Source organism: Salminus brasiliensis, chromosome 6 (genome assembly GCF_030463535.1).
Source record: "Salminus brasiliensis chromosome 6, fSalBra1.hap2, whole genome shotgun sequence".
NCBI lineage: Eukaryota > Metazoa > Chordata > Actinopteri > Characiformes > Bryconidae > Salminus > Salminus brasiliensis.
This window is the reverse complement of record NC_132883.1, coordinates 21,521,502-21,549,343: the sequence shown is the minus strand read 5'-3', so window position 1 is coordinate 21,549,343 and position 27,842 is coordinate 21,521,502. Positions and strand designations below refer to the sequence as shown.

At 40.6% G+C, this 27,842-nt stretch overlaps 1 protein-coding gene across 2 annotated transcripts; it reads left to right on the top strand.

Moving 5' to 3' along the window:
* Positions 1 to 27,514, top strand: eeig1a (estrogen-induced osteoclastogenesis regulator 1a). 2 transcript variants are annotated; one of them, XM_072681992.1, is made up of 12 exons: positions 1 to 259; positions 481 to 766; positions 14,814 to 14,934; positions 16,081 to 16,110; positions 19,853 to 19,969; positions 20,134 to 20,180; positions 20,542 to 20,675; positions 21,641 to 21,745; positions 22,300 to 22,468; positions 23,991 to 24,112; positions 24,295 to 24,364; positions 24,464 to 27,514. In XM_072681992.1, the coding sequence occupies exons 2-12, from the start codon at positions 621 to 623 to the stop codon at positions 24,507 to 24,509; spliced, it is 1,107 nt and encodes a 368-aa protein (XP_072538093.1). In that variant the 5' UTR covers positions 1 to 259; positions 481 to 620; the 3' UTR covers positions 24,510 to 27,514. The 2 variants fall into 2 exon arrangements, with proteins under 2 accessions (XP_072538093.1, XP_072538094.1); XM_072681993.1 differs by lacking the exons at positions 1 to 259; positions 481 to 766; positions 14,814 to 14,934; positions 16,081 to 16,110 and adding an exon at positions 16,124 to 18,326.
* Positions 27,515 to 27,842: the final 328 nt, after the last annotated feature.

Here is a 27,842-nt window from a genome sequence, read left to right as displayed (position 1 = left end):
GAAGCAGAAGCAGAAGAGGGGAACTCTAAAGCTGGGCAGTGAGATCGGTGTGATTTCTGCAGCTACGATATCACGCCTCAGACGCTGGAAATGAGGTCGCTGGACGGACAGTGTGTTGATCCGGTCGGGCAGTGAGGGCTGTGTGCGGTACGCTGAGCTGAACTACAGACTGGTGTGTGTGATCCGGCGACGAGAAAGCAGCAGTTGAAAATCTGCCCAGCTTCGGTCCCTTTTCTCTGATCGGCCGGACAGACCGAGAGTGAGTACAGAGGGGAGTTAGAAGAGTGTCCTTCAGTGTGAGGGAGTGAGGGAGTGAGTGAGGGAGGGAGTCAAATTTGACACGTACTGAAGTTTTTGGGCTAGATCAGAGCGGCGTGTGTGTTTACTCTGTGCCCCTCTCTCTCTCTCTCTCTCTCTCTCTCTCTCTCTCTCTCTCTCTCTCTCTCTCTCTCTCTCTCTCTCTCTCTCTCTCCCTCACAGGTAACGAGCCCGTGTTTCTCGATCAGAGAGGAGAATGGGATCACCCTAACTGTTCAGTATCGTTAACGGTCCCGTTTTCACAAGCACACACTTCAGTCTTCAGCCTTCAGGAGAACAGTGCTGGTGCCAGCTACCTGTCGATGGCGTTTTTAGTCAAGAAAAAGAAATTTAAATTTCAGACCCACTTTACTCTGGAGGAGCTGACAGCTGTGCCTTTCGTGAACGGAGTGCTCTTCTGCAAGATCAGGTTGCTGGACGGGGGAGACTTTGCCACATCATCCTCTAGGTAAACCCTTATATATTTTATTGTAAGCTAAACTAAGCACTAACAGTCACTAACACTAACTAATTAATTTATTTATTTATTTATTTATTTTTTACCTTTTTTCTGGCTGTTATATATTTATTATTAATTCATCTGCATGTAGAGAAAATCTTAAAAAAAGTTACATTATTATTATTATATAGTTTTGTATAGAGTACAATAATGCTATGGGTTTGTAGGAGTTGCATAATGTGTATTTTAAGTAATTGTGTACATGTGTGCTTAAAGAGGGAGGTCCACTTAATTCTCCAAATCTCTGTAACGCTGCCCTTAAGATGTAAACAATGCCATTTTATGTCAGTATACTGGGATATAATTGTTGAAAGTGGTGGTGATCTGAACCAGGTGTCTGAAATGTTGAATGTAGTAAGGTGTAGTAAGGTGAAATAATCCCCTGCTTATTTGTAGGGATGCACCGATACCAGATTTTCAAGTATCTACTGATACCGAGCACCGATACCGATACCAACTCTGACTTAAATACTGGATAGATGACTGTAATTCCTGTTATTTCGAGTGTTCCACTTTTTATAGGTTGTCCTTTTTATATCTTGTCCCAAATAAGATCCAATAAGCGTGAAAGAACTGAGTAACTGCACATTTGAAAAGTTTTAGAGCTGTGGAAAAAAGAAATTGCCACAATGCGGAAAGATGTGCAAGTAGAGAAGCGTAATAAAATAGATTCTAACTGGTGTAAAACTTACATTTCAGAGCAGTGAAAAAAAGCCCAGTTTAGAAACAAAAAGTGCTTATGCAGCAATTTCTCATTCAGGTAAACGTCTCTATGTAAAAAGATACTAAACTTTAAATTAGCTGCTAAAACTCAAATTTTGGTTTTAGAACAAAAAAAAAAAAAACACCACATAGACAGAAAAAGTGCTGTAAATGTAAATTAAATTTAAACATTAAATGTCAGTTTAATGGGAATAACTTTTTATTACTGGCTTTTACTGGTTGTTTAAATGTTTGGTTTTATAAAAAAAAAGGAGGGAGTCAGTAAGCTTCATGGTATTGGTGCTCTCTAATGCTGATACTGTTGTACTGTGTTAAGTGCCAGTATCTGCGCTGATACCGATACGGTACTGGTCTCGGTGCAAGGCTAAGAAAAACTCAAGGATGCTTGGAAGTACCAGTGCCAGCACCTATCAGCACCACTGTAAAATAGTTACAGTTTGTTTACAGTGAGCCATTTCACTTCCACCCACTTTAATAGACTTTTTTTCACACATTTCAACAACTGATTTTCGCTAAGAAAGAATGTGATTTAACATTGCCTTATATTTTTGCTTTCTTAGGCTACTAGCAGTTCAGTGGTGGTTTAAAATTTTTTTTAAAGTCTCAAACCAAAACAGTCCACCTTCAGATGGATGTTATTGTGGCCAGGCTCCTATGATCCCTAAGCCAGTTGCATTAATCAGCGTTTATCTCTGCTTGTTTGCTGAAGGGCAGAACCCGGAGTGAATATTCAGATTAAATCAGTCAGATTAAAGATGAATATCCTCTATCTGGGCCCAGTCTTGTGCATGTACTGTAGTTTAAATGCCAGCTCTTGGACACCCTCCAGATTTCATCAAAGGCTGAAAGTGCGATCACGTACCAGTAAACCCTCTGGATACGTCTGGTTCTGACCTAGGCAGTTGTTTTCACAGATTGTCCTGTCTCTGTCGCGTTTCCCAGCTCCCAGCTCTCAGCACACACACGCGCACTGTGAATAACAGGAAAGAAAAAGGGCACACCGTCCACATCATCAGTGATTCTGCACAGCTTTGGCCTTTTACTTATCTATCACCTCTCTGGGCCAAGCCCACTGAACCTACAGGACCTTTACTGTGGATGCTCACCCACAGCTGAGGAAAGGAGGCATTCGCTAGGGACTTAGAGTGGGCAATATAGCAAAAACATGCCTGCACAGTACTTGAAGGCAGCTCCCAATACACAATGCGTTTCGTGGTATTTACTTTTTTAAGGTTTTGGGATCCAGTTTGAACGGACAAAATGTTATAAAAGTATACTTTAAAAGTGTTCTCCGAGTCCAGGAAGGTTGACCGTACCCTATGATAAATATTGCCACGTCTTATAGCCCCACCTCTTGTGTGACCCAGCTGAGCGAACAGTGTCAGTATGTGGACTGGCTCTGGCAAATGGAGAGATTGGAGAATTGTAAAAGAGCCAGTTGTTTAGGTCTCATTTTCCTTCTTCCTCTTTAACGTTCTCATTCAGTTCACACACACCACATGCTTCCCTGTCCTTTCCTCATTTCCCACACACAGGCGCACAAATGCACACACATACATACATACGCACCTTATGCAGTACAGAAAAAAGGTATTTGAGTCCATTTGAGTTTGTGCTGACAGAGAGGTGAATGAGAGGGGAGAGAGCTTGCAGAAATGCTTTTGCTTATTTGGGTGCTCCTGTGCCGTGTAGATTATCTTGAGATTTTCATATTGCTAAGTAGGGCTGGGCGATTTGGTAAAAATACTATATTGTGATATTTAACAGACATTTTCAAATGACCATCCATACACTCTCCCATATTTAGGACAGTGATTTTTATATAAAATCTGCTGCATTTCATCCAGTTAAATCAGACAAATTAAACCAGACAATTGCACATTAAAAAAGAACCCCCCCCCAAAGAAAACGGTGTTTATCAGGATATAATAAATTGATATTGTCATATTGCCCGCCTCTTTTGCTAAGTAACTGTTGGGTGCAATTCAATTGATTCTCCTTAGTGTTCAGATTACATTGAGGTTAAGGTTAGGGTAAGGTTGAAGATGACTTTAAAATCGTGTTATTTAACATTAACCACGTTTGAGTACCCTTTTAATAACAAATTGTAACTGTCCATTTGAATGGCTCTTTAGTATCAAATCCATGTTTAAACAAGCCTTGGTGACCTTGGTGATCAAACATTGGTTTCATGAAAAGAAAAAAAGTCTGTCTTTAATAAGCAGCCTCATATTCGAATAGTGTCTTCTGCTGTTGGGTGAAACACAGGGTAATGCTTGAGCTTCAATAAGGGAGATGAAAGAGCAGGGAATGGTATGAAGTGTGATGCTGAGTAGTCAGAGAACAGGAGAAATCAAACAAGGTGTCTTGCTTAACACCACTGCAGCGGGTGAGAAGAGAAAGGCGTCATCGTTCGATCATGAGGTTGGAGATAGGGTCCTTAAGTTCTTCTCTGCCGGTCATACCATTTCTATATTACAGAAAAGATTTTTGGCTAGAGAGTCTGTGGAAATCTTAAGAGGTGGGTGACCGGATCCTTTCTCAGTGTATTATAGATATTTTCAATACTTCTAGATCTCTAAACTGCATGTATCATACAAAGAGCCTGTAAATAACAATAATTGGTGAAAACCAACAGCACAAACTAATAAGAATAGGTAACTATTGGATGTTGGCCAAAAGGGCCATTATATTAATTTTGAGTTTTACTCCAATGTGAAATCTTAAAATTCAGTTCTACTCCCTCTGAAATTCCCCCTCAACTGATGATGAAATGGTGAAGATTATTTTCTAGTGTTGGCCGACAAAGAAAACTCTCCGACTGGACCCTGTCTACCCCGCACGCTTCACACTACGCCTGCCGCCGCACACTTGTTATCGACCCCCCCCCCCCCCCCCCTCCCCTAACATTTTTCGAATGCTGAGAGGGCAGAAGGCCGGTAGTTGTTATGTGGATGGATATTCTCTATCGACTGAGCACATCGGACTGCAGACTAATCAAGAGTAACATGCATAAGGAGTTTAATTTAGGCAGTGGATCGCCAGTGATTAAAATGCTTATTGGTTCCTGGATGGTGATAAGATGGCACTGAAATTTGCTATTGCAAAGACCAGCAAGGACCACCTACTTTAACAGAAAGGGGTGGAACGAGCTGCCCCTGGGTGTCCGAACGGCCGAGTCGCTCGCTGTCTTCAAACGCAAACTGAAGACCCACCTCTTCAGAGAGTACTTGGAAGAATAGTTCTATGGTCGCCTTATTGTCTTGTGTTTAGCAATGTCTAAGCTTAGAGGTATCTTTTGAATTATTAGTCTATTCTAACAAGCTAAGGCTTTTCTTGGGTAAATAGCAAAGCACTTTGTAAGTCGCTCTGGATAAGAGCGTCTGCTAAATGCCGTAAATGTAAATGTAAAGGGGCCATTTGACTAACATTCAAGCACAGTTCTCTGTTTTTGGACAGAGTGTGGTAGGAGGCAACTTTAGGGGTCTTGTGAAAATGCCTTGCTCTGAAACGCTCTTTTTTTGCTGCGTTATTCAGTAGTACTAATACGGGACGTTACTAGTACTAACTAGGATTTAGCTGGAAAACAAAACTTTGCAGAACACACAGTATATCTGCAACTGCATGCAGTAAAAATGTCATCAAGGATAGTGATGTTTGTGTTTATTTTAATCAGCAAATTACCCATCAGAATGCACTACCCTGTCGCAACTCAGAGCTTGCTGGTTTTGGTATGCAGAATTGAAAATGGAAGCCTCTGCAGCAGTGCAAACAAGCTAACCCCACATTCCCTCGTGTGTGGTAGGAGGGTGTGGGCGTAGAGGCTGTACTTTAAGTATTTATTGTTGGTAACGTTGCTAAAAAAGGCATACGTGTTTAACTATATATATACGTGTATAACTATAACTATATATATATATATATATATATATATATATATATATATATATATATATATATATATATATATATATATATAATATGTAAAATCACGTTATGCAAGAATGTGACTCCCAGTTTGTACAATTTATCCCCACCACTTGCAGTATCCTAGAGGCTTTCTATCATTTCAGCATTCCAGTCTTTTCTTTAAGGAATTTTACTCAGAATTCTGATCATTCTTTCACATGTCAGGGCTGTGCATAAAGAGGCTGAGAATTTGCCTTGCTATTTTTAGAAAGCAGATGCTCTGAAGACGCATATGGAAGTGCATATGAAAAAATTATTGGCTTTGTAAATGGAACAAAAGGTGTTTTGCATTCTTACCATGTAAGCCTGAATCAGGTTCTTTGTCCCGCTGTCTATTTTAGCTACATGCAAGATACAAGAAGAGAAAGAACATTTGAATTCAGTATCGTAAATACTTACATAACCTCCAATCTGAACTCTTTATATGGCAAGGGTTCCACACCCAAGCCTACACAGACATTTAAGAGCCAGCCATAAAAGACGCGCACGCTTCTCTAGTACCGGACTTGGCCACATGTTCAGTTTATCATTTGTAACCTGTAGTTTTCTAACTACTATGTTCTGGTACGCGTTGTTTTTTTTTTTTTTTTAGGCCCTTGGGGTCAGGTCAGAAATAGTGCTGTTTAATCTGTAACTGCCTTACAGAGCTGGCATGTGAGGCTTATGTTTTCATGCCCAGAACTCAATGTGCTTTTGATTAGAGCATGTCTGGAAGATGAAAGAATTTAAAGGACTTTGATCGTTGCCTGCATAGCATTTGGAGAAATGGTATTTCTTCCTGCAAACTACAGCCTACTACCTTTGCTGATCTTGATTACAGTAGGGCTCACTGAAATAATGCAGGGTTTTTATATGTACAGCATGATCATGTAAACAGTTTAGATCTTTTATTATCATGGACATAAATTGCATTTGGGGGAGGGAAAGAAATGACAATGCAGACCAGGCATTGGAATCTGGAGTGGGTAATTTTTTTGACCATATCATATTTGGCTTACAGTTTTTCTCCCTACGCGCTGTGTGTCCTGCCTTGCAAATGGCACATCCCATATAAATAAAGGGTCAAGCTAATGTTCTCATGGTGGTGTGTGTCTGCATATTTCTCTGCTCCACAAAACCAAGAATCTGTGTTGTGTATGCTGTTTCGCTGTACAGCACGGATGTAATAAGTAATCTAAGAATCCTTTGAGCTTTAAGTATGGCTTGGCTTGACCCGCCATCCCTTAAGATCCACGTAAGACAAGCAACTTCCCCTGGGTGTCCGAACATCAGAGTCGCTCACTCAGTCACTTCAGTCTTTAAACACCGACTGAAGACCCTGAAGAGTACTTGGGCGAAGTGTAGTGCAGAGTGTTGAGGTCTCCATACTGACTTCTGTGTTTAGTAGTATTTAAGCTTAGAGGTATCTTCTGGATCCTAATCTATACTAACTAGCTAAGGGTATTTTCTGAGTAAATCGTGATCAGAGCGTCTGCTAAATGTATTCAATGTAAATCTACATGTAACACATGCTTAGTTTTCCATGTTTGGGGTTTTGTACACGGATCTTATGGAAACTCAACCCGTGGGAACATTCTTCTCCTTTTTTTTTGGCTCGGTTTACTGTACTGCAGTTAGCATTCTCATGACCGGCTCATTCCCTCTTAAGAGTGGCACTCACATCTGATTACTTGCTCTGTTTACCAGTAAGATCAAACAGCAGTTCAAAATCAATGTAAGAGGGTTTGGTCCTTCCACACGCCAAACCCTTTAATCAGGCTTGGCTTAACATCCCAGCTGTGTGATCTGACGGTCACACTGTGGTCCAGCACGTATTGGGTCTCCTTTCAAAGACCGATGTCCAAGCAAACCCACAGCTCACGATAGCCTTATCTCTACATGTTCAAGGCGCATGTTTTGCCAGAGAGATCCCATCTCTTGTGGGGACATAGCATGCCTGGTTCAAAGGGTCAGCCATCGCCCTTTCCCCGAGTCCGGCTGCCCTGATACCGCATTGCACTCTTGGAGAGCTTCGATGACACTACGTTGCACAACACCATCCCATAAGGACCAGGCGCCGTTGACCTCGCTCCTCTTCACTGTGCAATACACAGAAATTCACATTGTTGAGATCAATCCTGTAGCAACATGAAGTGTCCCACTGAAACCTCCATTGGTCTATGGCCACAGATTTTGCAACTGGGCGCATTTTTTTGTCGTTTTGCATGTGCCTATTTCTGCATTTCACCTGCTGCTCCAAACTGAGAATCGGAATTGAGGTCTGGTGATTTTGCTGGTCGGTGAAAATTTGAAGACAGACACAGATTTGGACCTTTGCACTCTACAGTTGTCGTCCTGGAATGTGGGAATCCCAATCTTGTGAAGCACAAAGCTGCACAAAAGAGACTGCTGTAATCCTTGTCTATATGACCGTATGTTTTCCTGAGCATACCGCAGATATTGTCAGATCTTGGCCAACTGCATGTTTCATAAAAAGATTGTGCTGTGCATGATAGGTTAAATATGCTATTCTTGATTTGGAGCTGCTTTTTGTGTCGTCACGTATCTTTCACATTGGGCTGGGCAATATGACAGTATCGTATCCTGATAAATTTAGTTATTGTGATGCACAATATGCTTTTTTAAGCATATTGGGGATATCATTGGTGCTTAATAAACACTGATCAGCTGCAGGTTTGCATTACATACATTACAAACAGTGTAATTAGACTGGTTTAATTAGATGAAGTGCAGCGGAATAAAATAAACAAATAAAAACCACTCTACTCCGTAAGGGAGAGTACCTGAATAGTAGTTTTTCAGAATCTGTTGCTACTGATGTATTTAGTCTGTGATAACATGTATGGTGATGAATATTGTGTATCATGAAAATCGTGTTTTAGTATTTTACCATATCACCCAGCCCTACACTGACAATGGTAAACTCATTGTCAAGTTGCGTATTTGGCATTTCGTCGTTATTCTACAACAAAATCTCTTCGTTCTTCAACTGTACTTCTACAGATGGTTCCATGCAGTGTTACTCAACCAATGTTTTGTCTGTCTTAGCAAAAGATGGGTACTTTGTTGTCCCAAATAGAAATATAATTGGATGGTGCGCATATAGCAAATAACTACTGTAGCTGTAGACTAGGGCATTTAAAGAGCTCAGCGTCTCAAATCTATATATAGTAGTGGTCGGACGTTTGCATAAGTCATGGACATGAATGTCATGGCAACATACAATTTTTTAGTATAAGACATATTTGTTAGAGAAGGGTTAGGGGTTTTCTTAAATTAAGGGTCAAAACTATACATACAGGGTCAACAATGTAAATACAGCACACCTAATATTTTGTTAAATGTCCGGTTGGTAGCCATCATCGAGTTTCCGGTAGAATTCTGGTTGTATATTAGCTGACTCTTCTTGGCAGAATTGGTATAATCCCCCCCGCCCACACAGTCCACATTTTTCGATAGGGTTGAGGTCAAGACTTTTGAAAAGCCATTGCAAAAGCTCAGTGTTAGCCTGCTTTGATGTGTGTTTGGGGCCATTTGTGCTGCTGGAAAACCCAGTTGTGTCTGTTTTAATGGTCTGTCTGATTGAGGTAGTCTTAATTAGTGCAATGTACCAGTTTCAAAACAACCCCACATCATGTTTCAGTTCAAGTCATGGTTCGGTTCCGATCCTGGCTTTTGGACCGTTTTTCAGATCACTGAAGAAGAAAAAGTAATCTGTTACACCACTGGTTGCCACCATCACCACCACCACCATGCTTAACAGTTGGTACTCTGTTCTTGGCGTAAAATGCCTCACCTTTACTCCTCTGAAAACCCTTGTCTCATCTAACATTAAACTTTCCCCAAAATGGCTTTTTCTTTGTTCATGTGGTCTGCTGCAAACTTTGCAAACTCTCAGTCCATGGTGCTAAAATGTCTAATTCGGTGCATAGATCTTTTACCTGACCTCTAAGATGGCAAATTGCACTGCATTAAAATACAGTTGTCTGTTATAAGCATGCAAGTAAGCTCCCAGCACGCTTCAGTGTTCAGGCATTCTTATGTGTTTACTTAGCTGCTGGAGTAAAAAGCTGTAATGATTTGGCACACTTTCTGTTTGATGTAGACCATGGGGTCTGATTAGGCCTACTTCCTGTCCAGGATCAGATTTGGCCCCGGCTTGGCTGTGGGTTGCGGGCCCTATGACTCAGGCGCTGTGCCGAATGTTCCGGTGTTTTGCCCGGACGCCTGCACACAGCTGGCTTTCTCCGTGCTCCTCAGAGGCAAATGGGTTCGGGCTGGCGGGAAGAGGAGCAGAGGAGTGAGAGTTTAGCACAGCGTTAGGTGTTGAAGGTTGCCTTTAACAGCTTTCACTGATTACCTTTAGTCAAGGCCTTACAAGGGAATGCATCGCTTTCTGATGTCTAACCAAAGTACCTGCATTATGACTATGACTACTATTATGACTTGCTTATGTGTTTTTTTTTACATTGTCTCCTATTTGATGGGGTGCTACTACTATTTCTACATATGTTAGTCTATGTGAGACTACTTAATAAAGCAACATGGTTTAAGTATGTGATGATTATGCAGTTTGCACAATGCTGCCTATACGCTTTTATTACTTGTAAGCCATGTTAGCCTTGTAATTCCAGCGCAAAACTTCAAAAAGTCATCTCTGGATACTGGTCATTTTCATGGTATCTATACATACACTAAAATACTTGGCATATTATTAAAGTAATTGTAACAATCACTACATGAATATATATAAACAAATATAGTATTAGAATAACAGGGTCTTCCATACCTTATTCCCTCTTCCCAGCTAGATAGTACAACACAAGCGGAAAGTTGGCCACCCCTGGGTCCAGGAGGAGGTAGGAATAGGAAGGTCTGGGCTGACGTCATGTGGCCTGTTTGGAGGCCACCGCTTGGGGGATGTTTATCTACGCGCTGTCAGGGTGTGACACGAGCCTGCTGGGGAGCGTGCCTCTAACACAGCGCTGTTCTAGAAGCCAAGCTCAGGAGCATCCAGTTTCAGATTAGTTCATTGCTGTTAGACTGAGTCATCTGCAAAATGGGGTACACGGGAGAGGTCCCAGAGCTGTGGGCCTATGCACAAAGTTCCATTTTCACTTGCTAGCAGAATTTCACGAGCCATTCTTGTTCAACAGGTGTGTGTTTCGCTGTGTGTTATAGCTATGTGCATGAAACCACCTCTTAAAAATAAAAGGCCTTGTCTGTGGCGTAGACTTAAACCACAAATCAAAGCATTAGGTCTGATTGCTTACAGAGGGTGACTTTACTGTGGTGCATTAAAAAGCTTCTCTCTGTTAGTGTTATCTGAAGTTTGTGGTCACAGTGCTCTTGACACCAGTTTAAGTTCTGGGTCACATTACTCTAAGTCATGTGACCTCTTCCGTAAACGATGGTGTCCCCTCCTAGCCAGATTGTAGTCGCTCAATCTATGCAGTACATGTAAGGGTATACTGTATGTTTTTGATATATATTGCACTTGGTTGCATTTCTTCATCGTAATCATGGCTAGCCTGTTGGCTCATGGCTAGTTTGTTAGATTGTTGATTGTGTGTAGCCTCAGGGCTGACATATTAGATATTTTACACACATTTTCAGGCACTCCATATTCTTGCAACTTGAAAAATAAATTCTACCAAACCAGATTGATGCCCATTGAAGAATGTTGTGACTATAGAAAGTAAACACTTATCTGGCAAAATATTTTTCCAATCAACCATTTCCCACCCACTACTTAAGACTCCATCAGACCCCATCACACGATGCCAGTAGCACTGGGAGGGTGATGGCTTGTTTGCCAGGCCACGGATCTTTTTTCTCTGCCACTAATATTTTGTAATTGGACATCTGAACTTGCTCAGAGGAGAGCTGCTAAGTCTGTGGCCCTCAGCTAACACAAGCCCAAGCTGGCTAGAGCTTAGAGTTTCTCAAAATGAGAAAGACCTTTAATGCTCTCTCTGACATCCGGCCACAGATGGCTGTTAAACTTGCGCTGATCGGCCAACACTTAGACAGTTGCGCCACTCTGGGCCGATCACTGTGGCACTGTTGTGTCCTTAATACGATACTTGAAGCCAGGGATATTGTAAACATGTCATACTCCCGCACACATATCATGCTCTCTTAGTTTGTACCTAGACCATCTCGAAGGACTGCGTTCTCCTCTGCTCTTTGCTCTAAACTGCAAGATGAGCTCCGAGCTGGATGCACTCTAATTATCAAGCCGCATGCCCTCTAAACGCATATTTAGACTGCATCAGGCTTGCCCAGGGATCTTTTGTACACAACTAAATTGTCCCAAGACTCCTGACAATTGGCCCATTCAAGGGTGCATGATTAGCCTTGCTTTTGGCCACCGTGGGAGAGCAAGGAGCTGAAGGATGAAAGGAAAAAAGCTGTATGTTGAAACTTAAGACAGACAGAGATTTTCTGGCTACTATTGCTAATTAGTCGTTCTCAACTCTGAAATCATTCCATTCCTCCACTCATGATATCATTTTAGTTGATGCAGAATGCAAGAAGATGAAGGATGAATGCTAATAGCCCATCATGAATCTAAATGAAATGAACCTACTGCAGAAATCCTTATCCTGAACTTGACGCAATGCAAGAACAACTAAGAAGCTTTTAATGGCTGGTCCTTAAAACAGCCTTTTTGGTAAAATAACCAAACGTCCAAGCCGAGGAACCATTGAGGAGCCTTTTTTTTTTAAAGAGTGTGGTACTGTGTAGGCTGGTGAAACTTTAAAGGTGTTATTGTTGTCCTGCACAATGATTAGCTCTGTGTCCTTTCCCTCCCTCCCTCGTTCTCCCTGGTCAGTGCCGGGAGAGTTGCCGTGGACACTGGGCGTTTGTAGTTACTAGGGCGATACAACAAAGCGAGTTTGGCCCCTGGAATGTGAGTGAAGAATGTGTGTGTGTGTGTGGAGTGGTGGTGGTGGGGGGGGTGATGGACTGAAGGAGTTGAATGATTAGACCTTCTTGGCTCTGATAACAGGAGCTGTGAGCGTGGTGCCAGGCATTCGCTGAGCTCTGTGGAAGAAATGCTCACACCTGCCTCACTTCAGCTGAAGAGAGAAATGTATGGTATGGTATTCTGAGCATGTAGGTCCTGGAGCTGGCTCAAACCTCCCTTTCTTTTCCGATAATGATACTGAAACGGATACCCCCCCCAATTTAACCCCCCCCCCTTTAAAACCTTCTAAGCTGTTTCTAATTGAAGCGCCTCACTTTTGAGAAGCATCTAAAAGTACGCTATCATGCTCAGATTACTCAAACGCTCTTTATTACCCCACAGGAAGTTCAAATGAAGAGACTGTAATTCCAGTTAATATTCTTGACTGGATAAGCAGTATTTAGTGGCTGTTGTTTTTACATGCATGTTCCCTACTAGGGCCTAACTGAGATATTTTGGACGGTATTGTCAACCATCCAAAAAAAATATCCCGTATCAGGATATTATCCCATATCAGCCCCAATATCCCATATTATTATTATTATGGGATCAATTATTGTGATTGATATTGTGGACGATATTGTCAGCCGCTTGATTGCTTTTGGGAAATATCGCAGGTAATGTGTGATACTTTTTTTGACAACCTCGCTCTCGGTAGAGCAAAGCGATCTCCTGATGGCATGGCAAAACCAAACTTGAGAAAAAGACGGGGTAATAAACAGAAACCAAGCACAGAAAATTCCATCCACCCTGTGAGCGACAGCAGTCAACCGCTCTAACTTGCATCCTGTTGGAGTATGATCTGTGTTAACAGTCAGTTTACCGCTAGATACCTTTCGAATCAAGTGGTACCCATGGGCAAACATGAGTTGCATAGTTCTCTACTGACTATTTCCATCAGGAAAGCACTATTAGAGTATAAAATTAAAATCTTTAGTCTTCTAGTCTTCTAAAATCGTGTTTGGCTGCAGTTTTTTGACTGCAGGGCATTCAGTGCTGTTTCAGTTAGATCATCGCTTTGCTTTGCTCCATATGACATTTTCTGCTCTATACAAGGTTTCAGCACAGAAGTGCCTGTTCCCTTCTAACTCGCCCTCAAGGGTCTGTAGCTGAATAGTAGACTTGTGCCACTGTGTTCAGTGTGTCTCCAAAAGTGGAGCGGAATTGGGAACAGATGCCCTCTTTGGCAAGAAGTCAACTAAAAGTATTATAACCCCTTTTATAGACTAAGCCTATATTATGCGTCCCTTCAAGTTCTCTCTAGAGGGCTGCTTCTAGCGCACTGCTGTGACCATACATACTCTGTCCCACTGATGACAAAGCTCATGTCTCCAAGCCATTTTTTAATTTTATATAGCTCCAGGTACTGCTCAGATCATGTGGTTTTATAGCAAACACCTGGCCAAGCTGTTTTCTAAGGCTTAGAGTGGTTTTCTCAAACCTGCTATGGCTTACAGTGAATGAAATCCACAGTGACCTTCCTTGTGTCTTAACAATGGGCCTATTGCTTGTAATCAGTGAGACGCCGGTTTATTGCGAGCTGAAGTGTGGGAACCACGCAGGGTAGGATTTTATGTTACTTCGTTTCAGTTTTGCTCTGGATCTTGGAAGTTTGGCTGTGCGGTAGGTTTGTCCCGGTAGAACGGTCCTGCGCTGTGCGGAGCAGTCTGTTCTGTAGTATTAATAGCTGTTTATTTGCATAGCAGATGGCCGGAGCCTCATGCATATTCAGTGTTTGGCTTCTGTATTGAATGTTCCCTCATAGTTCTCTCTCTCTTTTTTTTTTTTTTTTTTTTTTTTTTTTTTTTTTTTCTTTTTGTGGTGGCCAAGTCTGTGTGTGTGTGTGTGGATGTGTTAATCTGTCTGTGAGCATTTCTGTAGTGAATATGTATATGTCTTGATGGAAAGAGATGATAGTATGTCCCATTAAAAAAGAAAAAAAAAGAAATCCACTGTGGCCTTTTGGCAGGTGTTGCCCCTTTGTTTGGCTTCTTCAGCAGTCTGGGATGAGTGGGGGGTGGGTCTGTACCAATGAACAGTTGACGAATGTGCATCATGTGCAGTGTTGCACAACGTTATGTGCTGAGCAGAATGCTCCGCACTGAAAAGGTTACTAAAAGTTTCAGGAACTGCTTGACCAAAGACCCCTCCTTTCTTTGAATTTCTAACCTTAAGCAGAATTTATAAAAAAAAAAGAATGCTAGTCATAATAAATGGCATAATAGCAGCACAGCTTGATGCATTAGAAATGAACATGTTTAATAGCCAAAAGCAACACACAAGCCTTCTAAACGACCCATCCCTTCATTCTTTTTTTTTTTTTGTTTATAGAGAGGAGGTTCGGGAGAACTCTGTCCGCTGGAAGAAGAGGTTCTCCTTTGTGTGCAAGATGAGTGCCAACCCAAACACCGGTGTTCTGGACCCCTGCATCTGCAGAGTCTCTGTGAGAAAGGTAAGGATGACCACAGCTAGGGTCGACATGAAATGCTACCGACCATCTAAGGAGTTAAATGCCTTTTAAAAGTTACACTACAGAAAGTTGTTGCATAGAATGCTTACCAATAGGTTGGCTAACGCCCAGTATGAAAGTTTTGGGAAGGTTTTGGCCTTTGACTTATTTATTTTTATATTTTAACCTATTTATAAAAAAAAATAGCGCATACGTGCAGGTTTACTGGTGGGTTTGAAGAGTAATTAGAATGGCTTTGTTTGCACAATAGACATCACAATCCCTGACTCTTATCACCACCCCTGGAAAGACAATTTGAGTCAGTAAGTTTCTCAATGACTATTGTATTATGCAGAAACTCTTGCGATTAAAAATAATAATTTGATATGTTTAATTGCTAATGCAATTCAGTCTTTTGTAGCAAAAGTGCTAATGATGTGCCTTAGTTCATTAAAAAATTGAAATTAATATAAATTTCCAATTTTCGGTAGGTAGAAAATTCAACGTTAATAAAAAAGTACAATATTTGTGAGTAAAGCACTGCTTAAAAGTGCCCATATCTAACAGTCTGGATGTTGAGCTTATAATAAATATATAGTCCCAAGCTATCACACTAGCCCAGAGCTTATGTGAAAGTCTTTATACAATGATACAGTTCAAGACAATATGATATGACATTCAATACAATACAATGCAAAGTATTGTTACAACCCTACTAATCTGCTTCTTTTGTAGGTTGATTCCCACATAAAATCATTTTGACTTATTTTCTTGCAACAAGTAGCAAAAACTTTTATTCTGATTTTTATTTTATTTATTTAATTGTTTTAAAGAACTTAAAAAAATATATATTAATATATAAAACAGATTTGTTTAGGTTTGGACAATACAAGAGTGTATCAGTCTTCAAGGGTGTATCCAGTTTAAACACTTTAGTCCTCTGTCTAAATTTAAGTCTAAATTGTGGTTTGATGAAGGGTCAATTTAGGTAAGATAAACCTAGGTAATCTAAATTTGTATGGAATTGTGAGGTGTGTGTGTGTGTGTTGTGTGTGTTTGTGAGTGGAAATGACCTGAAGTAAACATTGATGCTATTCTGCATGTACCTTCCAGTCACTGAGTTCAAGACTTATCCTGTTTTCCTTACAGGAACTCAAAGGAGGAAAAGCATATTCGAAGGTAAGAGAAATCCTCCACACCCTGTTGCAAATACACAATGACAGCGCATAACTCTGAACACTAACTTACAGGATGCTATAAGATGAAACGGTTCTGAACATATTACCTGATGTCTGGAGCTTTGTTCGACCATTGTTCTGAAAGAGGGTTTTGACCCCGAATGTTTAACACCATTCATGGTATAGAGGTACATAATGAAAATTTGGAAAATTGGAAAAAATTTGAAAATTTGATCAGATTTTCATATTTATTAACAAATATATCCGTAAAAGACAAGTGTAGGTGCACTAGTGGTTTTGGATAGTAAATAACATATAGGTGAATGTTCTAGATATCGCAAGCCCTGATTATTATCACTTCAGAACACTCGGATTGACTTTTTATGTCTCAGCGTCTGCATTTCTTCATGAATTTCGACAAATCGGTGGAGTTCTCCTTATACATGTGTGTAGTGTTGGTGTTCCACAGTTGTGTGGTGAAAGTGAATAGTGCCTAATTGACACTTAAGTGTCAAATGTCAAAGTAAACTTGAGGCTGATGGTTGTAGGTGTAAAAATAGGTGTATGCCAACTTGCTTGTAAACAAGGTAATGAGTGTTTGTGTGTGTGTGTGTGTGTGTGTCTGTGTCTGTCACAAGACTCCAGGGAAGCTGCGGTCCTGGGACATGTGACTGTTTCTTTATATAAGTGTCCGTTACTGCCTTTCAGGAACAAGTAGAATTCCGATGTGTTCTCGACCTAATGTTAGTCACAGATGTGGGGAACGGAACCACACAAAGGTGGGGAAAGTTGCATTTATAAACAGTGAATGGAGCCTTCCTTTTGTTTCTCCGCTCTCCGGCTAAGTTTGGGTTTCCCTGAGCTAAATATACCTCAGCTTCTCGGGAGATGGACTCTTTAAATAAATGCGTCTGCGGGTAGAAAGTGCCGGGGGATTGGGGGGGGTGGTAAGTTTTTAAGAACTTAAAGTAAGTCAACAGGATATATGACCGATCGTTATACCAGAAAACACCCCCATTAGTCTGCAATGACCTGAGCATTCGAACGTAGGGTGAAAAAGACCAAAAAAGGTCTGGCCAACAAAGCATATTTGTCCTGTTCTCAATAGAAGCCAGTTTTTTTTATTTAGCTTTGATTTAAAACTGACTTAAAGCAGCTCTGTGATGGAGCCTGTTTAGAGGAAAGGGAAATGAGAGGAGCTGGAGGCTTACTGAAGAAAGGCCTCCCGCCATAGGAGAGCCGCCAAAGAGCTTTGGCAGTGGACGAAGGTCTGGAAAGCATTAACTTTCTCAACACTGTCTTCACCTAGTAACATGTTTTGACACTCCCTTTCTTGTTTATACATTGATTTCATAATTTCTGTAATGCACACTCTAATGGAACAGCGCAACGAAATGCCAAACAGGTGTATAGGTAACTGGAGTGGACACTGCAGTCCACAAGTAACTGGACAGTACACGACAGTACACGTACAGCTAATTCCAGGCATGTGTGTGTGTGTGTGTGTGTGTATATGTGTATAGTTCAGTTCAGTGTTCATAAACCTTCGAATGATATGGTTTAAAGACTAAACAATCTGATATGTGATTCAGTTGGTAAATATGTATTTTTTATAAATAAGCTGCTTATTAATCTTACAACCTTACACATTTTGTATTTGCACAATAAACACTGTGGGGCCAAGCGAACCCTTTAGTACTCCTAATGATTGATATATATATATATATATTTTCTATGTATTCTTGACACAGAAGTAAGCTGCAAATATATTAGAAAACAAATTAAAAATATTTGTAGTATAAATGTTTAAAAAAATGTTTTTCTTTAATATGTCAACACCTGCAGCCATACGTGTATTGGGACACTCATTCATTTTCTTCTGAAATACATCTTTACAGAGGGTGGACAAGGGGTGTGTATGAGTTTGCACGGCAAATGGGTAGCTGAATACATTGATTAGAAGGGGTGTCCACAAACATTTGGACATATAGTGTTTACTGGAAAAACACAGGATCACGGCCCTTTTTAAGGCTTTTATGTAATACTTTGGCTGCGGAGTTGTTTCTTGACAGCTGTGTGTCATCGCATCATTAGTTCTATGCAGAGAGAGCTGCTAGATGTGGTATTTGCGTCTGGAGTCTGTTGTCTTGCAGATTCTGGACCAAAGAAGTGTCAGTGCTGGGAAATGGAGGGAAGCGCTGCCAAAAAAAAAAAGAAGTAGTTGTGATTTGTATTTTCTACACTTTTAGAATTATAGCAGAAACGTTGCTCTTTAACCTTTAGTTACAGATTGATGTAGTTGTTTCATATTAAATTCAAAATGCTTTTTAAAAACAGATCCAAAACAAATACACAGGTTTGGGTAACAGATTATAGGTACGTACAAAAAAGGTAAGGTGGCAGGGGGGGGGCGTGATGCTTCTGACATGCGAAAAAAAATTGCATTAGATGTGTACAGACCTTAGGACTGATATGTTGTGTTATTGAGATATAACTGCTTTACCATTTATAACCCTTAATAAGCCTTTATAACCCTTTATAAGCATTTTGTAATACACTATTACAAATAAAGGTGCATCAAATGATTATTTAAGGCGACTCCAAATTAGAACCACTTTTGGTTCCATCAACAACCATGTCTGTGATAGAAATGTGTGAGAGTGTTTTAAATGTTCCTCACACTGACACTACTACACACCATTACTAACATGGTTCTTTATGGAACCAAAAGAGGTTCTTCTATGGCATCGCTCACAGACCCATTTGGAGTGTCTGGTACCTTAGATATGAGTTTGATCGAAAAATGAATAGGCAGAAGGTTGAGCAGCTGTACTGTATGGACACATTTCTACAGAGACACAATACGATTCTTTTGCCTGACTTGGTTTTAGTGATCCAATCTAATGTTTTGGAGACAATTTCCCAACTCTCCTAGCTCTTCACATCATAGCTGAGTTCATAATGTGCAGTAAAACAGGAAGCTGACACCATGAACATCCTGGCGGTGGAAATGAACGGATGTAGTTTTTGGAGACCCAGTAATCAGTCATAGTATCCGGGAAGAAGAATGGGTTCCGTTTAGTCAGCAGAGTGCTCTGCAGACTGAGAGCTGTGCACCCTAAATCTCCTCTAAGTCAATATGGTGTGTCTGCTGCTGACCCGCCTGTTTAGGCACAGAGATAGAAAGGTGGTCGGACCGGGTGAGGACGTGAAGGGGAGAGGGAAATAAAGCTGGAGGATTGAGAAAAGCTCAAAATAATAAATAAAGAGAAAATGAGCATGTCTGTTATTCTTCTAAAGGGCAATGTGGCAGTCGAATTGCACATACCTTTATTTTTATGGAGAGTATATATCGTCGCTGTCCAATGGAAAACATGCGTCTCCAAAATTGTTCTTAACACTGAATGGAAGTCAATGTAAAATAAGAGTTCATACCAAGAAATTTGGAGCATTTCTGTTGGTCTGTTCACCCAGAATTATTAACAGAGGGCACAGGGCAGCTACAGGGTTCAAACCATGGAGGAAACTAAAAACTGACAAAAACGGAGATACATGTTTTTTATTGGACAGCAGCGATATTCTGTGTGTTTTTGGGGTGTGGTCTAAAAATGCTGGGTTTGAAAGGAATCTCAGCATTAACCGCTAGTCAGTGAGTTTGCACTGTAGTCACTGTACAATAATAAGTCTTATATAGTGGAATAAGGCTGAGGTTGCACTAAATTCTGACTGTGTGCTCCTCTCAGCTGGGCTTTGCTGATTTGAACATGGCGGAGTTTGCTGGCTCAGGCTCCACTGTACGCTGCTCTCTACTCGAAGGCTACAACACCAAGAACACCCGACAGGACAACTCCATTTTAAAGGTTGGAGGATTTTTTTTTTGGGTGGTATAATTCTGAAATTGAGTAACAGTTCAATGAGATAATCTAGATAATAGATCAGAATCAAGGGATTTAATACGTCCTCAAATTGGGTTGTTTTTACATTATTCCAACTGTTCCTTTTTTTTATTTTTGTATTTTTTAAGGTGACCATTGAGATGACCCTTCTATCTGCAGACCCATGTTTTAAAACGTGAGTGCATTATTCTCATCCTACAGCAGTATGTTAAGGGTTTGGTGCCCTCATGTGGTGAATAGTTCAAATGCACCATGTGTTCAGAGCCTTTCAGTTAAAAAGAACTGCTCAGATGTACAGTATTGTGAGAAAGTGGTGTGGTGCAGAAGGGAACCTAGAAAACACTGGGAGACACAGTTTTATGTTTGGTTTTTATGTGTTTGTTTTCATTGTTGGTGTGTTTCAGTGATTATTTTCAATTTTCATTTTCTTTTCCTTTTCTTTAGTATATTGATTTAAACGTCTGGTTGCCCCGATTGAGTTGTATCTGATTCCCTTCCCACACTAATTAAAAGTCCCCCCCCCTTCCTGCCTTCAGTCCTCCTAGTACTGCCAAGTCTATCTCAGTGCCGGGTCGAGAGCCCTCTCTGCACCTGGACCGTAAAGGAGAGGGCACAGCTACGGGCTCTGCGTCTCGTCTTACAAAACCCAGACCTTCCATCCTCAGTTCAGGTATGTCTAGTGCGGTTCTTATTAGGGATTACGTTATCTTGTTCCCGCCATCCGATCCAAGTCTCTTAATGCTGGGTATCGGCCGATATCCATCCGATCTTTGCGTTTGTATTAATAATACAGTCGCACCGTTTAGATAAGATGAGTGAAAATGAAAACTGCTGTTAAATCTCTTTATTTTAGTACGAATTTCTATAATGAGACATTATGCACTGATGAATGTAGTTTATTAGAGACTTTTTTCCATTTAAATGACTGTTTTATAGTGTTTAATATCTTATAATGCAGTCTGACTCACCTCCCTGACCAATCAGCCCCCAGATCCTTTAAAATCACTGCATTCAGATCACTTCCTGTGTGTTAACTGATATCTGTTGTTTTCTGTACTGGTACAGTAACTGGTTTATAGTGAAGTGAATCTGCTATGATTTGGGTTTCTGTAGCTTGTGTGTATTAGCATTAGCTTTAGCCTCTACTTGGTTCTGAATGCACTCTTCGGTGCTAATCTAAACTCTTTTAATCACCTTCTGAAAACACTCCTTAGTGCTGCCGGCTGGGCAAAGATGCAAAGATGGTGATTAATGGTGCTGTGAGGACAAGCGAGGCCACTCTGAATGCCATGGATAAATCAAAGACTCAGAACTGGATAGGGATTAAAATATGTCTGGATTTGCACCAGTGTTGATCCACTGAATTGGATTGGGACATTTCTATTATACTTTTAATATTCTGACGTCATTTGGAGAAACAAAACCAGCTGTCCATGCACTAACAGACTCTTTTGGAAAAGCAGACCATCACTGTTTCAAAGACTCCTGGTTCTCTTATAATTATGTGACGTGGAGTTAATTGGTCAGTCGTTTTGTAGTTCTGTTTATTCGAACCTAAATATCAGTTTTAGAAATTTCCTGTACTATCCCCTTTGCTTTGATAATTTTCCCTCTGTTTGTGTTTGCATTGTCCAGGTCTGCCAGAGGAGGGTGATCAGAGTCGGCCCAGCACAGACGAGACCTTTCACACCGGCCATTCCCGTAACTCCAGCTATGCCAGTCAACAAAGCAAGCTGTCGGGTGCGTGTTTGTGTGTGTTTTCTCATGGCATGGCATAACACAAACACCACTGTCTGGTGTCTGTTTGCATCTCCCATCTTTTTATGTTGTGGGGGGGGGGTCCTAAAATGAAATCTTTATGTGCCTTTACCATGTTTCCTTGGTTACATTTTCAGGAAGCACTCGTCTAGCTTCCTCTATTTGTCTGTCTTTTAGAGTCTCGCTCTCTTTGAGGTGCTGCCATTGTGTGTGTGACTGTGGGAAAGTTTGTTTAGCATGCCACACTGACACTTCAGTAGCCGTGACAGAGCTGCAAATCAACAGAACTGCACAGCAGTCTATTTTTTTAAACAATCTGTTTAGTTACCGTTTACTGTTACACAATGTGCTTTTTACCGGTGTTGTAGTTCTAACTGTAACCTGCTACTCCTTCCCCATTGAACTAATGACCAGCTTGTGTGGCTGAATTAGGTGTGTCGAGCCAGCAGCGTGTTAGATTAGAAATAAACTCCGCAAGAGGTTGTTTGTCACCACTGCTATAAATTCAGTATGTACGTATACGTTTGTGTCTGCAGGCTACAGCACGGAACATTCCTGCTCGTCTAGCCTTTCAGACCTGACCCATCGAAGGAACACCTCCACAGGCAGCAGTGTGAGTGCAGACGCCCCCTCAGAAAGTGATAGTCGCCCTGAGAGACCACAGCGCCCCCCGCGGCCTGTGCTCCTCTCCAGCAGACCCCTAAGGTATTGCACCCCATCTAGTATTCTCTCTCACCACAGCACTCTATTAGTGGGACATGGGCTTTTTGTCACCCATGGATTTGACTAAAAATCATTTTAATATGGAGCTCCTTTACATTTACATTTATGGCATTTAGCTGACGCTCTTATCCAGAGCGACTTACAAGGTTACTCGTATTACAGAGGAGGGCCAATGTAGTGTTAGGAGTCTTGCCCAAGGACTCTTATTGGTGTAGTGCAGCATAGTCACCCAGACCGGGAATCGAACCCTGGTCTCCCATATGGTGTTGTAACCCAGTGGCAGGTAGTGGTGTTATCTGTTGCGCCACACCAACCACCATTTTAGCCTTTTAGCCAGCTTGCGGCACATGCAGGTAGCATGTGGAATTAAATTGGGGGTAAAAAATGATGAAATCCAGGACAAAGTGACACAGCACTTTACGTATGGTCTTTTAAAGTCTCTGATGCTTTTTTGGACAGTAAATTGTCACAGAAATAATTGCGATAAATTGTTATTGTCATTTTAATTAAAAAAAATTTTTTTTGCCACTGATATAATGATAATATAATAGCATAACAATACAATTACACCATTTTTAAGAACAATGAACTTTTCATAATCAAGAATGTTCAGACATTGAAATTTTAATATAAAAAGTGTTTAAATATCCTAAATAAACCTGAATAAAATGAAACAACATTTTAAACAAAGTCAACATACCTGCTTGTTCCCATTAATGTGCTTTGCTCACTTATTCTGCTTCAAGCCAAAATTATCCCATACCAAGACTGTGGAATGTGACGTCTATTTAGACATTTTGGAATTTTGCAGTCCTTTGGGAAAAACATTTAGTAACACATCTTCCCCTGTCACTAAAAAAAGGGAGACAAACTCCACTGCTCTCCGCTGAAACACCACAGTGATGCCACCTCAAATGTGTGACCCTGCTCCACGACCATAGGTCAGACAGGGTTAAAGAAAACTGGAAAGACTACATACTACTACATATAATACATATACATATGGCTACATAGTTTTGTTGTCAGAGCAAACGGTGAAATACAACACAGTGGTTCTGCATGACGTGACGCACATGATGGTCAGGAACCTTTCAGCAATGCTTGTTGTTTCACAATGCTTTCAGACTACAGTAGCAGTAAAACTGCTTTTTTGAGTGTCAACATTTTTCCTAGTTTAAGGGACGTGATTAAAAAGGTAGGCTTACAGAAATGACGAGTGTAGGTTCACAACAACACTATTTAACAATATGTCTAAAAAAACACCTGGCAAGTACTTTTAGGTGACCTCTTTAAACATTAAAGATATAAGATAAGGTAAGTCAAACATCTGAATAGATTAGGTTTTTAAAGATATGTCATATAAATTAATGATTAAAATAAAGAAGGTGACGATGGTAAGGCTGGCATTGTGGCTGTGTTTTAGATTTAATGTATTTTGTTCACTATAGATTTACTCTATAGTAGATTTCTGTGAAATTGACCTATTCTCTTCTGACTCATCCAGGAGGAAGCAAGATTCTATGGAGAATCACCCCACCTGGGTTAACGACACACGCATTGATGCTGATGATATTGTGGAGAAGATAGTTCAGTCTCAGAACTTTGCTGACAACAGTAACAATGAAGGTAATAATAATAAAAAAAAACGAAAAACAGTAGTATGCTTTAGAACATGACCCTGGCTTGATTTTTAAGAACAGTGATGCTACTTGTAATGGTTCTTTCCTCTTTCCCTGTCTTTCCTATTTTTATGATGATCACTCCCTGAATTACTTTTACGTTTTATCCCCCCCCACACACACTTTTAGATAGTAACCTGAGACTGTTTGTCAGTAGAGATGGGACTACGGCATTAAGTGGAATTCAGCTCGGGAACCGGTAAGCCAATTCTACTACAATTATATTATATACTAGGCACACATACGTTTTGGCAGCCTTCATTTGACCACACTCTGCATGTGTCCCTTGTTTTTGTAGGGTCACTGCTGGAGTGTATGAACCTGTGGTGATTGAAAGTCATTAGAAACACAAAGTCTGTGAGTCCCGCTTCTCGACACAAGGAAGAAATGGACGCTTCACTCCATTTTGTGCTGTTTGTTTACACCTTTGGAGAATATGTGCCTGTGCGAGGCTTTACAGAGCCCACACAAACCCAACCACTGCGTTAGTTCGTACACCACCTTCTTGGCTGAGGTCTTCACCTTCTCTCTCAAAACTGAGTTGACCTTGATGCGCAAAAGGATGTTTTAATTAGGGAAATGTGAAATCAACACTCAGCGTAATATTTCAACCAAATAGTGCTTTAAACACATGACCACTACCACTGATGAGGTTCACTACCTATAGCACCGTCATTGTGTTTATGTGTTTATATGTGTGTCTCTTCTGGAGTCTTTGTGTTTGCAGGGTGTGACATTTTGTGGGGCACTCCTGAAAAAATATAAAGGTTATCAAAGCATGGTAGAACCACTTTTGGTACCCTGAGGCAGTGATTCTCAAACCAGTCCTGAAGGTCCCCGAGACCGTTTTCAACTCCTACCAGTGACCATCTGGGAGGCCCTGAGGACACAATTGAGAGCCACTGCCGGTTGGGTAGTTTAAACCGAGATCAATTGAAAGGTTCTGTAGAGCACCAAGAAAGGTTCTTCACACTAAATAATGCTATTTTAAGCCTTTATGTTTCGGACTGTAGGGTTTCTTAGTACGTTTTTTTTCCATGGTTATACATGTTTTACAGTGTGTTTTGGAAATGTGTTTTTACCCCATTGATGTTGCCATAGGGTAGCATTCCCTCCACTCAGCAAGTACCCCAAACACCAAGGGTCATCACTTCCATTTTGGCGATTTTTCTTCCTCAAAGCCACCAAAACACTTTGTAATGAACAAATGAGTTGAATCAGGTGTGTTTTGAGCAGAAAAGTCAACAAACTGTGCTGGGCACAGGCTATCCAGAACAGAATTGATGAGCCTGTCCTACAGTATTTGCCAAGGCCTGCCTGGTCAACACTAAATTACATGCTAATATAAATTGTAGTATATGAAGTTTTAATGAATTTCAGGCAGTATTCCTGGAGTACCAGCTGGCCTGAGTACTGTGAGAGGATGAGCAGCTGTCGAGAATCAACCGTTCAAATGAGAATGGAGATTGTTCTAACTGATCTCAGATCAGCGCCCATGCATTTTCTGCTTTGGGTTTTAGATTTACATATGCAGAGGAGCACTGTGTGTCGTTATGACTTGACTTGTCATACAGTCTATAGCTAATCAACCTTATTTTTTTTTTTTTTTATGTGATTCTTTAAAGCTCCCAGATTGGCAGGGTCTTGTTGTGTGACACTAATATTTCTCCCTGTGTAAACTGCACTTTACATAATGGGCCATAACTTTTAGGCAGTGAACTTTTGGAATATTTGAACTTGGTTAAAAATCACAAGCTATAAAGTATCTTCTATAGGAACACTCCCAGCATTTTTCCTAATCTCTTTCCTGATGTGTCCTACCTGTAGTGTATAGTCAATTACCATGTACAATATTTTTTTCCCTGTTCTTAGTAAAAAAGATAGAAAGAAAGAAAAGGCTTCAAATCTGTGTTTATAAATGTTTATAATAGACCACAAAGCCACAAGCCACAAAGCATCTGCCCCTAGACTTCAAAGCGCTGGCCCGGTCATTAAGTGATTCTTCAGCCATCTGTGGCCGGTGGTCTCAGGGAGCACAGGTGACCTCCCTCTCTGGGTGGGTAGAATGGCCCTCCCTCTCCCCCCTATCACAATCTTAGCCAGCTTGGGTTTCTGTTAGCAGATGTTTTCCTCCAAGCATTCTAGCTGAGCTCAGCTAGCTCAGTTAGACAAGATGCAGTGGTTGACTTCATGAGATTTGGAGGAAGCACAAGCTAGTCACCCTTTCAGCACTGGTAGCATTGTGTAATTGCGGCAGTACCAACTAAGGGGTAGGAAATAAAAAAAGAACTAAATATGGGAGACAATTAGGGGCAAAATGTGTTATAATAAGTGTGGTTTGAGTAAACTTTTTTTGGATTCTCTTCAAAGTACAGGGAAATAATTGCAGGTGGTAACTGACTGTACGCTACAGATTAGAAGGATGAAGATTAGGTTAAACAACTGCAGAGCTCCTTCTTTTAAAGTTACTTCAAGCATAGTCAGTGGCTGGTCCAGTCTGACTGCTGTTAAGAGTACTTAAAAATTCTAGTCTTGGTATTTTCCTCAGATCTATACATGGTGCACCCCCCCCCCCCAACCAGCTGGCTGGTTTATTTCTGTATCAAGCACAACAGACACTAAAAAGACGTACGGTCAACCTCAGTCAATAAGAAATGAAAAAAAATAGTTCATATAGGCAGTTTAAGGTCTAGTGCACTTGCTCGAGATGATTCGAGTTTGTTTTTGAAACTGTGACCTGCTTCTTTTAGTGTATGGTGCTGTTGTGATGGACTGAGTGCTTGTGGAGTTCTCTTGTCTGTTTTATTTATACTACGGTTTCTATGGACCCATGATACTGGAAATCATTCAGACTCCACATACTGTAGTATTTTTTTTTTATATTTTTTTTATTGAAAATCAATGGAACGGACCTTCTTTTTTTTGTTTTTGTCTATCCAGTTGTCGGAAAAATAAAATACATGTTTCCAACTTTCAACTTTCTTAGAAATCTAGCACTAGACCTCCAATTACAGTATCATTAGGCTGAGTCTTAACCATGTTTGGCTCTGCTTTGGACTCCTCAGGTGAGATGACGTTCTTTCATGCAGCACCATGCACTAAACTCTTTGCTTTGTGGTTCGCTTTATGCTAACTCTTGTCTGGATAAGGGTTTAGAGCCATGCACAAACCCCCTGCCTCCAACACATAAGCTAACATTTTCTCATGCTGTGTTAATGATGGATGCATAACTTAAAGGAAAGATATTTTTATCGTTTTAATGGAATTCACTTCTATTTCTATATAGCTATTTTTGTGAATCTCCCAAATATGTTTTTAATCAATAAAAGTAAATCTGTTTCAAAGTCTACTTCATGTTGTTGAGTTTGTATTTCTATGCATTTACATTAAGGTCCTTAAAGTACTTGGACAATGACACAAAATAAATTGCATTAACCATTTAGAAATAGTTCCTCTATTGTCACAGTTTGTCCAATTAATTTTAAGCCTAACATGGTTATAAATATTAATAAATATTTTAATGACTACCTGGAGCCTGGAACCCATTAACAACCTCCCTAGTTGCTGAGTTACCTTATATGAGATGCTTTGTCAGGCCTTCAGCATCAGCCTTCAGTTGCTGATTGTTGGTTTTTCTCTCTTTCATCTGGTCCTCAGCAAATGAAGAACATGGTCAG

Excerpts from the sequence above, each read along its gene's own strand:
- eeig1a (XM_072681992.1), top strand. The coding sequence starts at position 621 with ATGGCGTTTTTAGTCAAGAAAAAGAAATTTAAATTTCAGACCCACTTT. Across the intron at positions 20,181-20,541 it reads GCAGACCCATGTTTTAAAAC|TCCTCCTAGTACTGCCAAGT; the intron begins GTGAGTGCATTA and ends TCCTGCCTTCAG. Across the intron at positions 22,469-23,990 it reads CTCTCCAGCAGACCCCTAAG|GAGGAAGCAAGATTCTATGG; the intron begins GTATTGCACCCC and ends TGACTCATCCAG.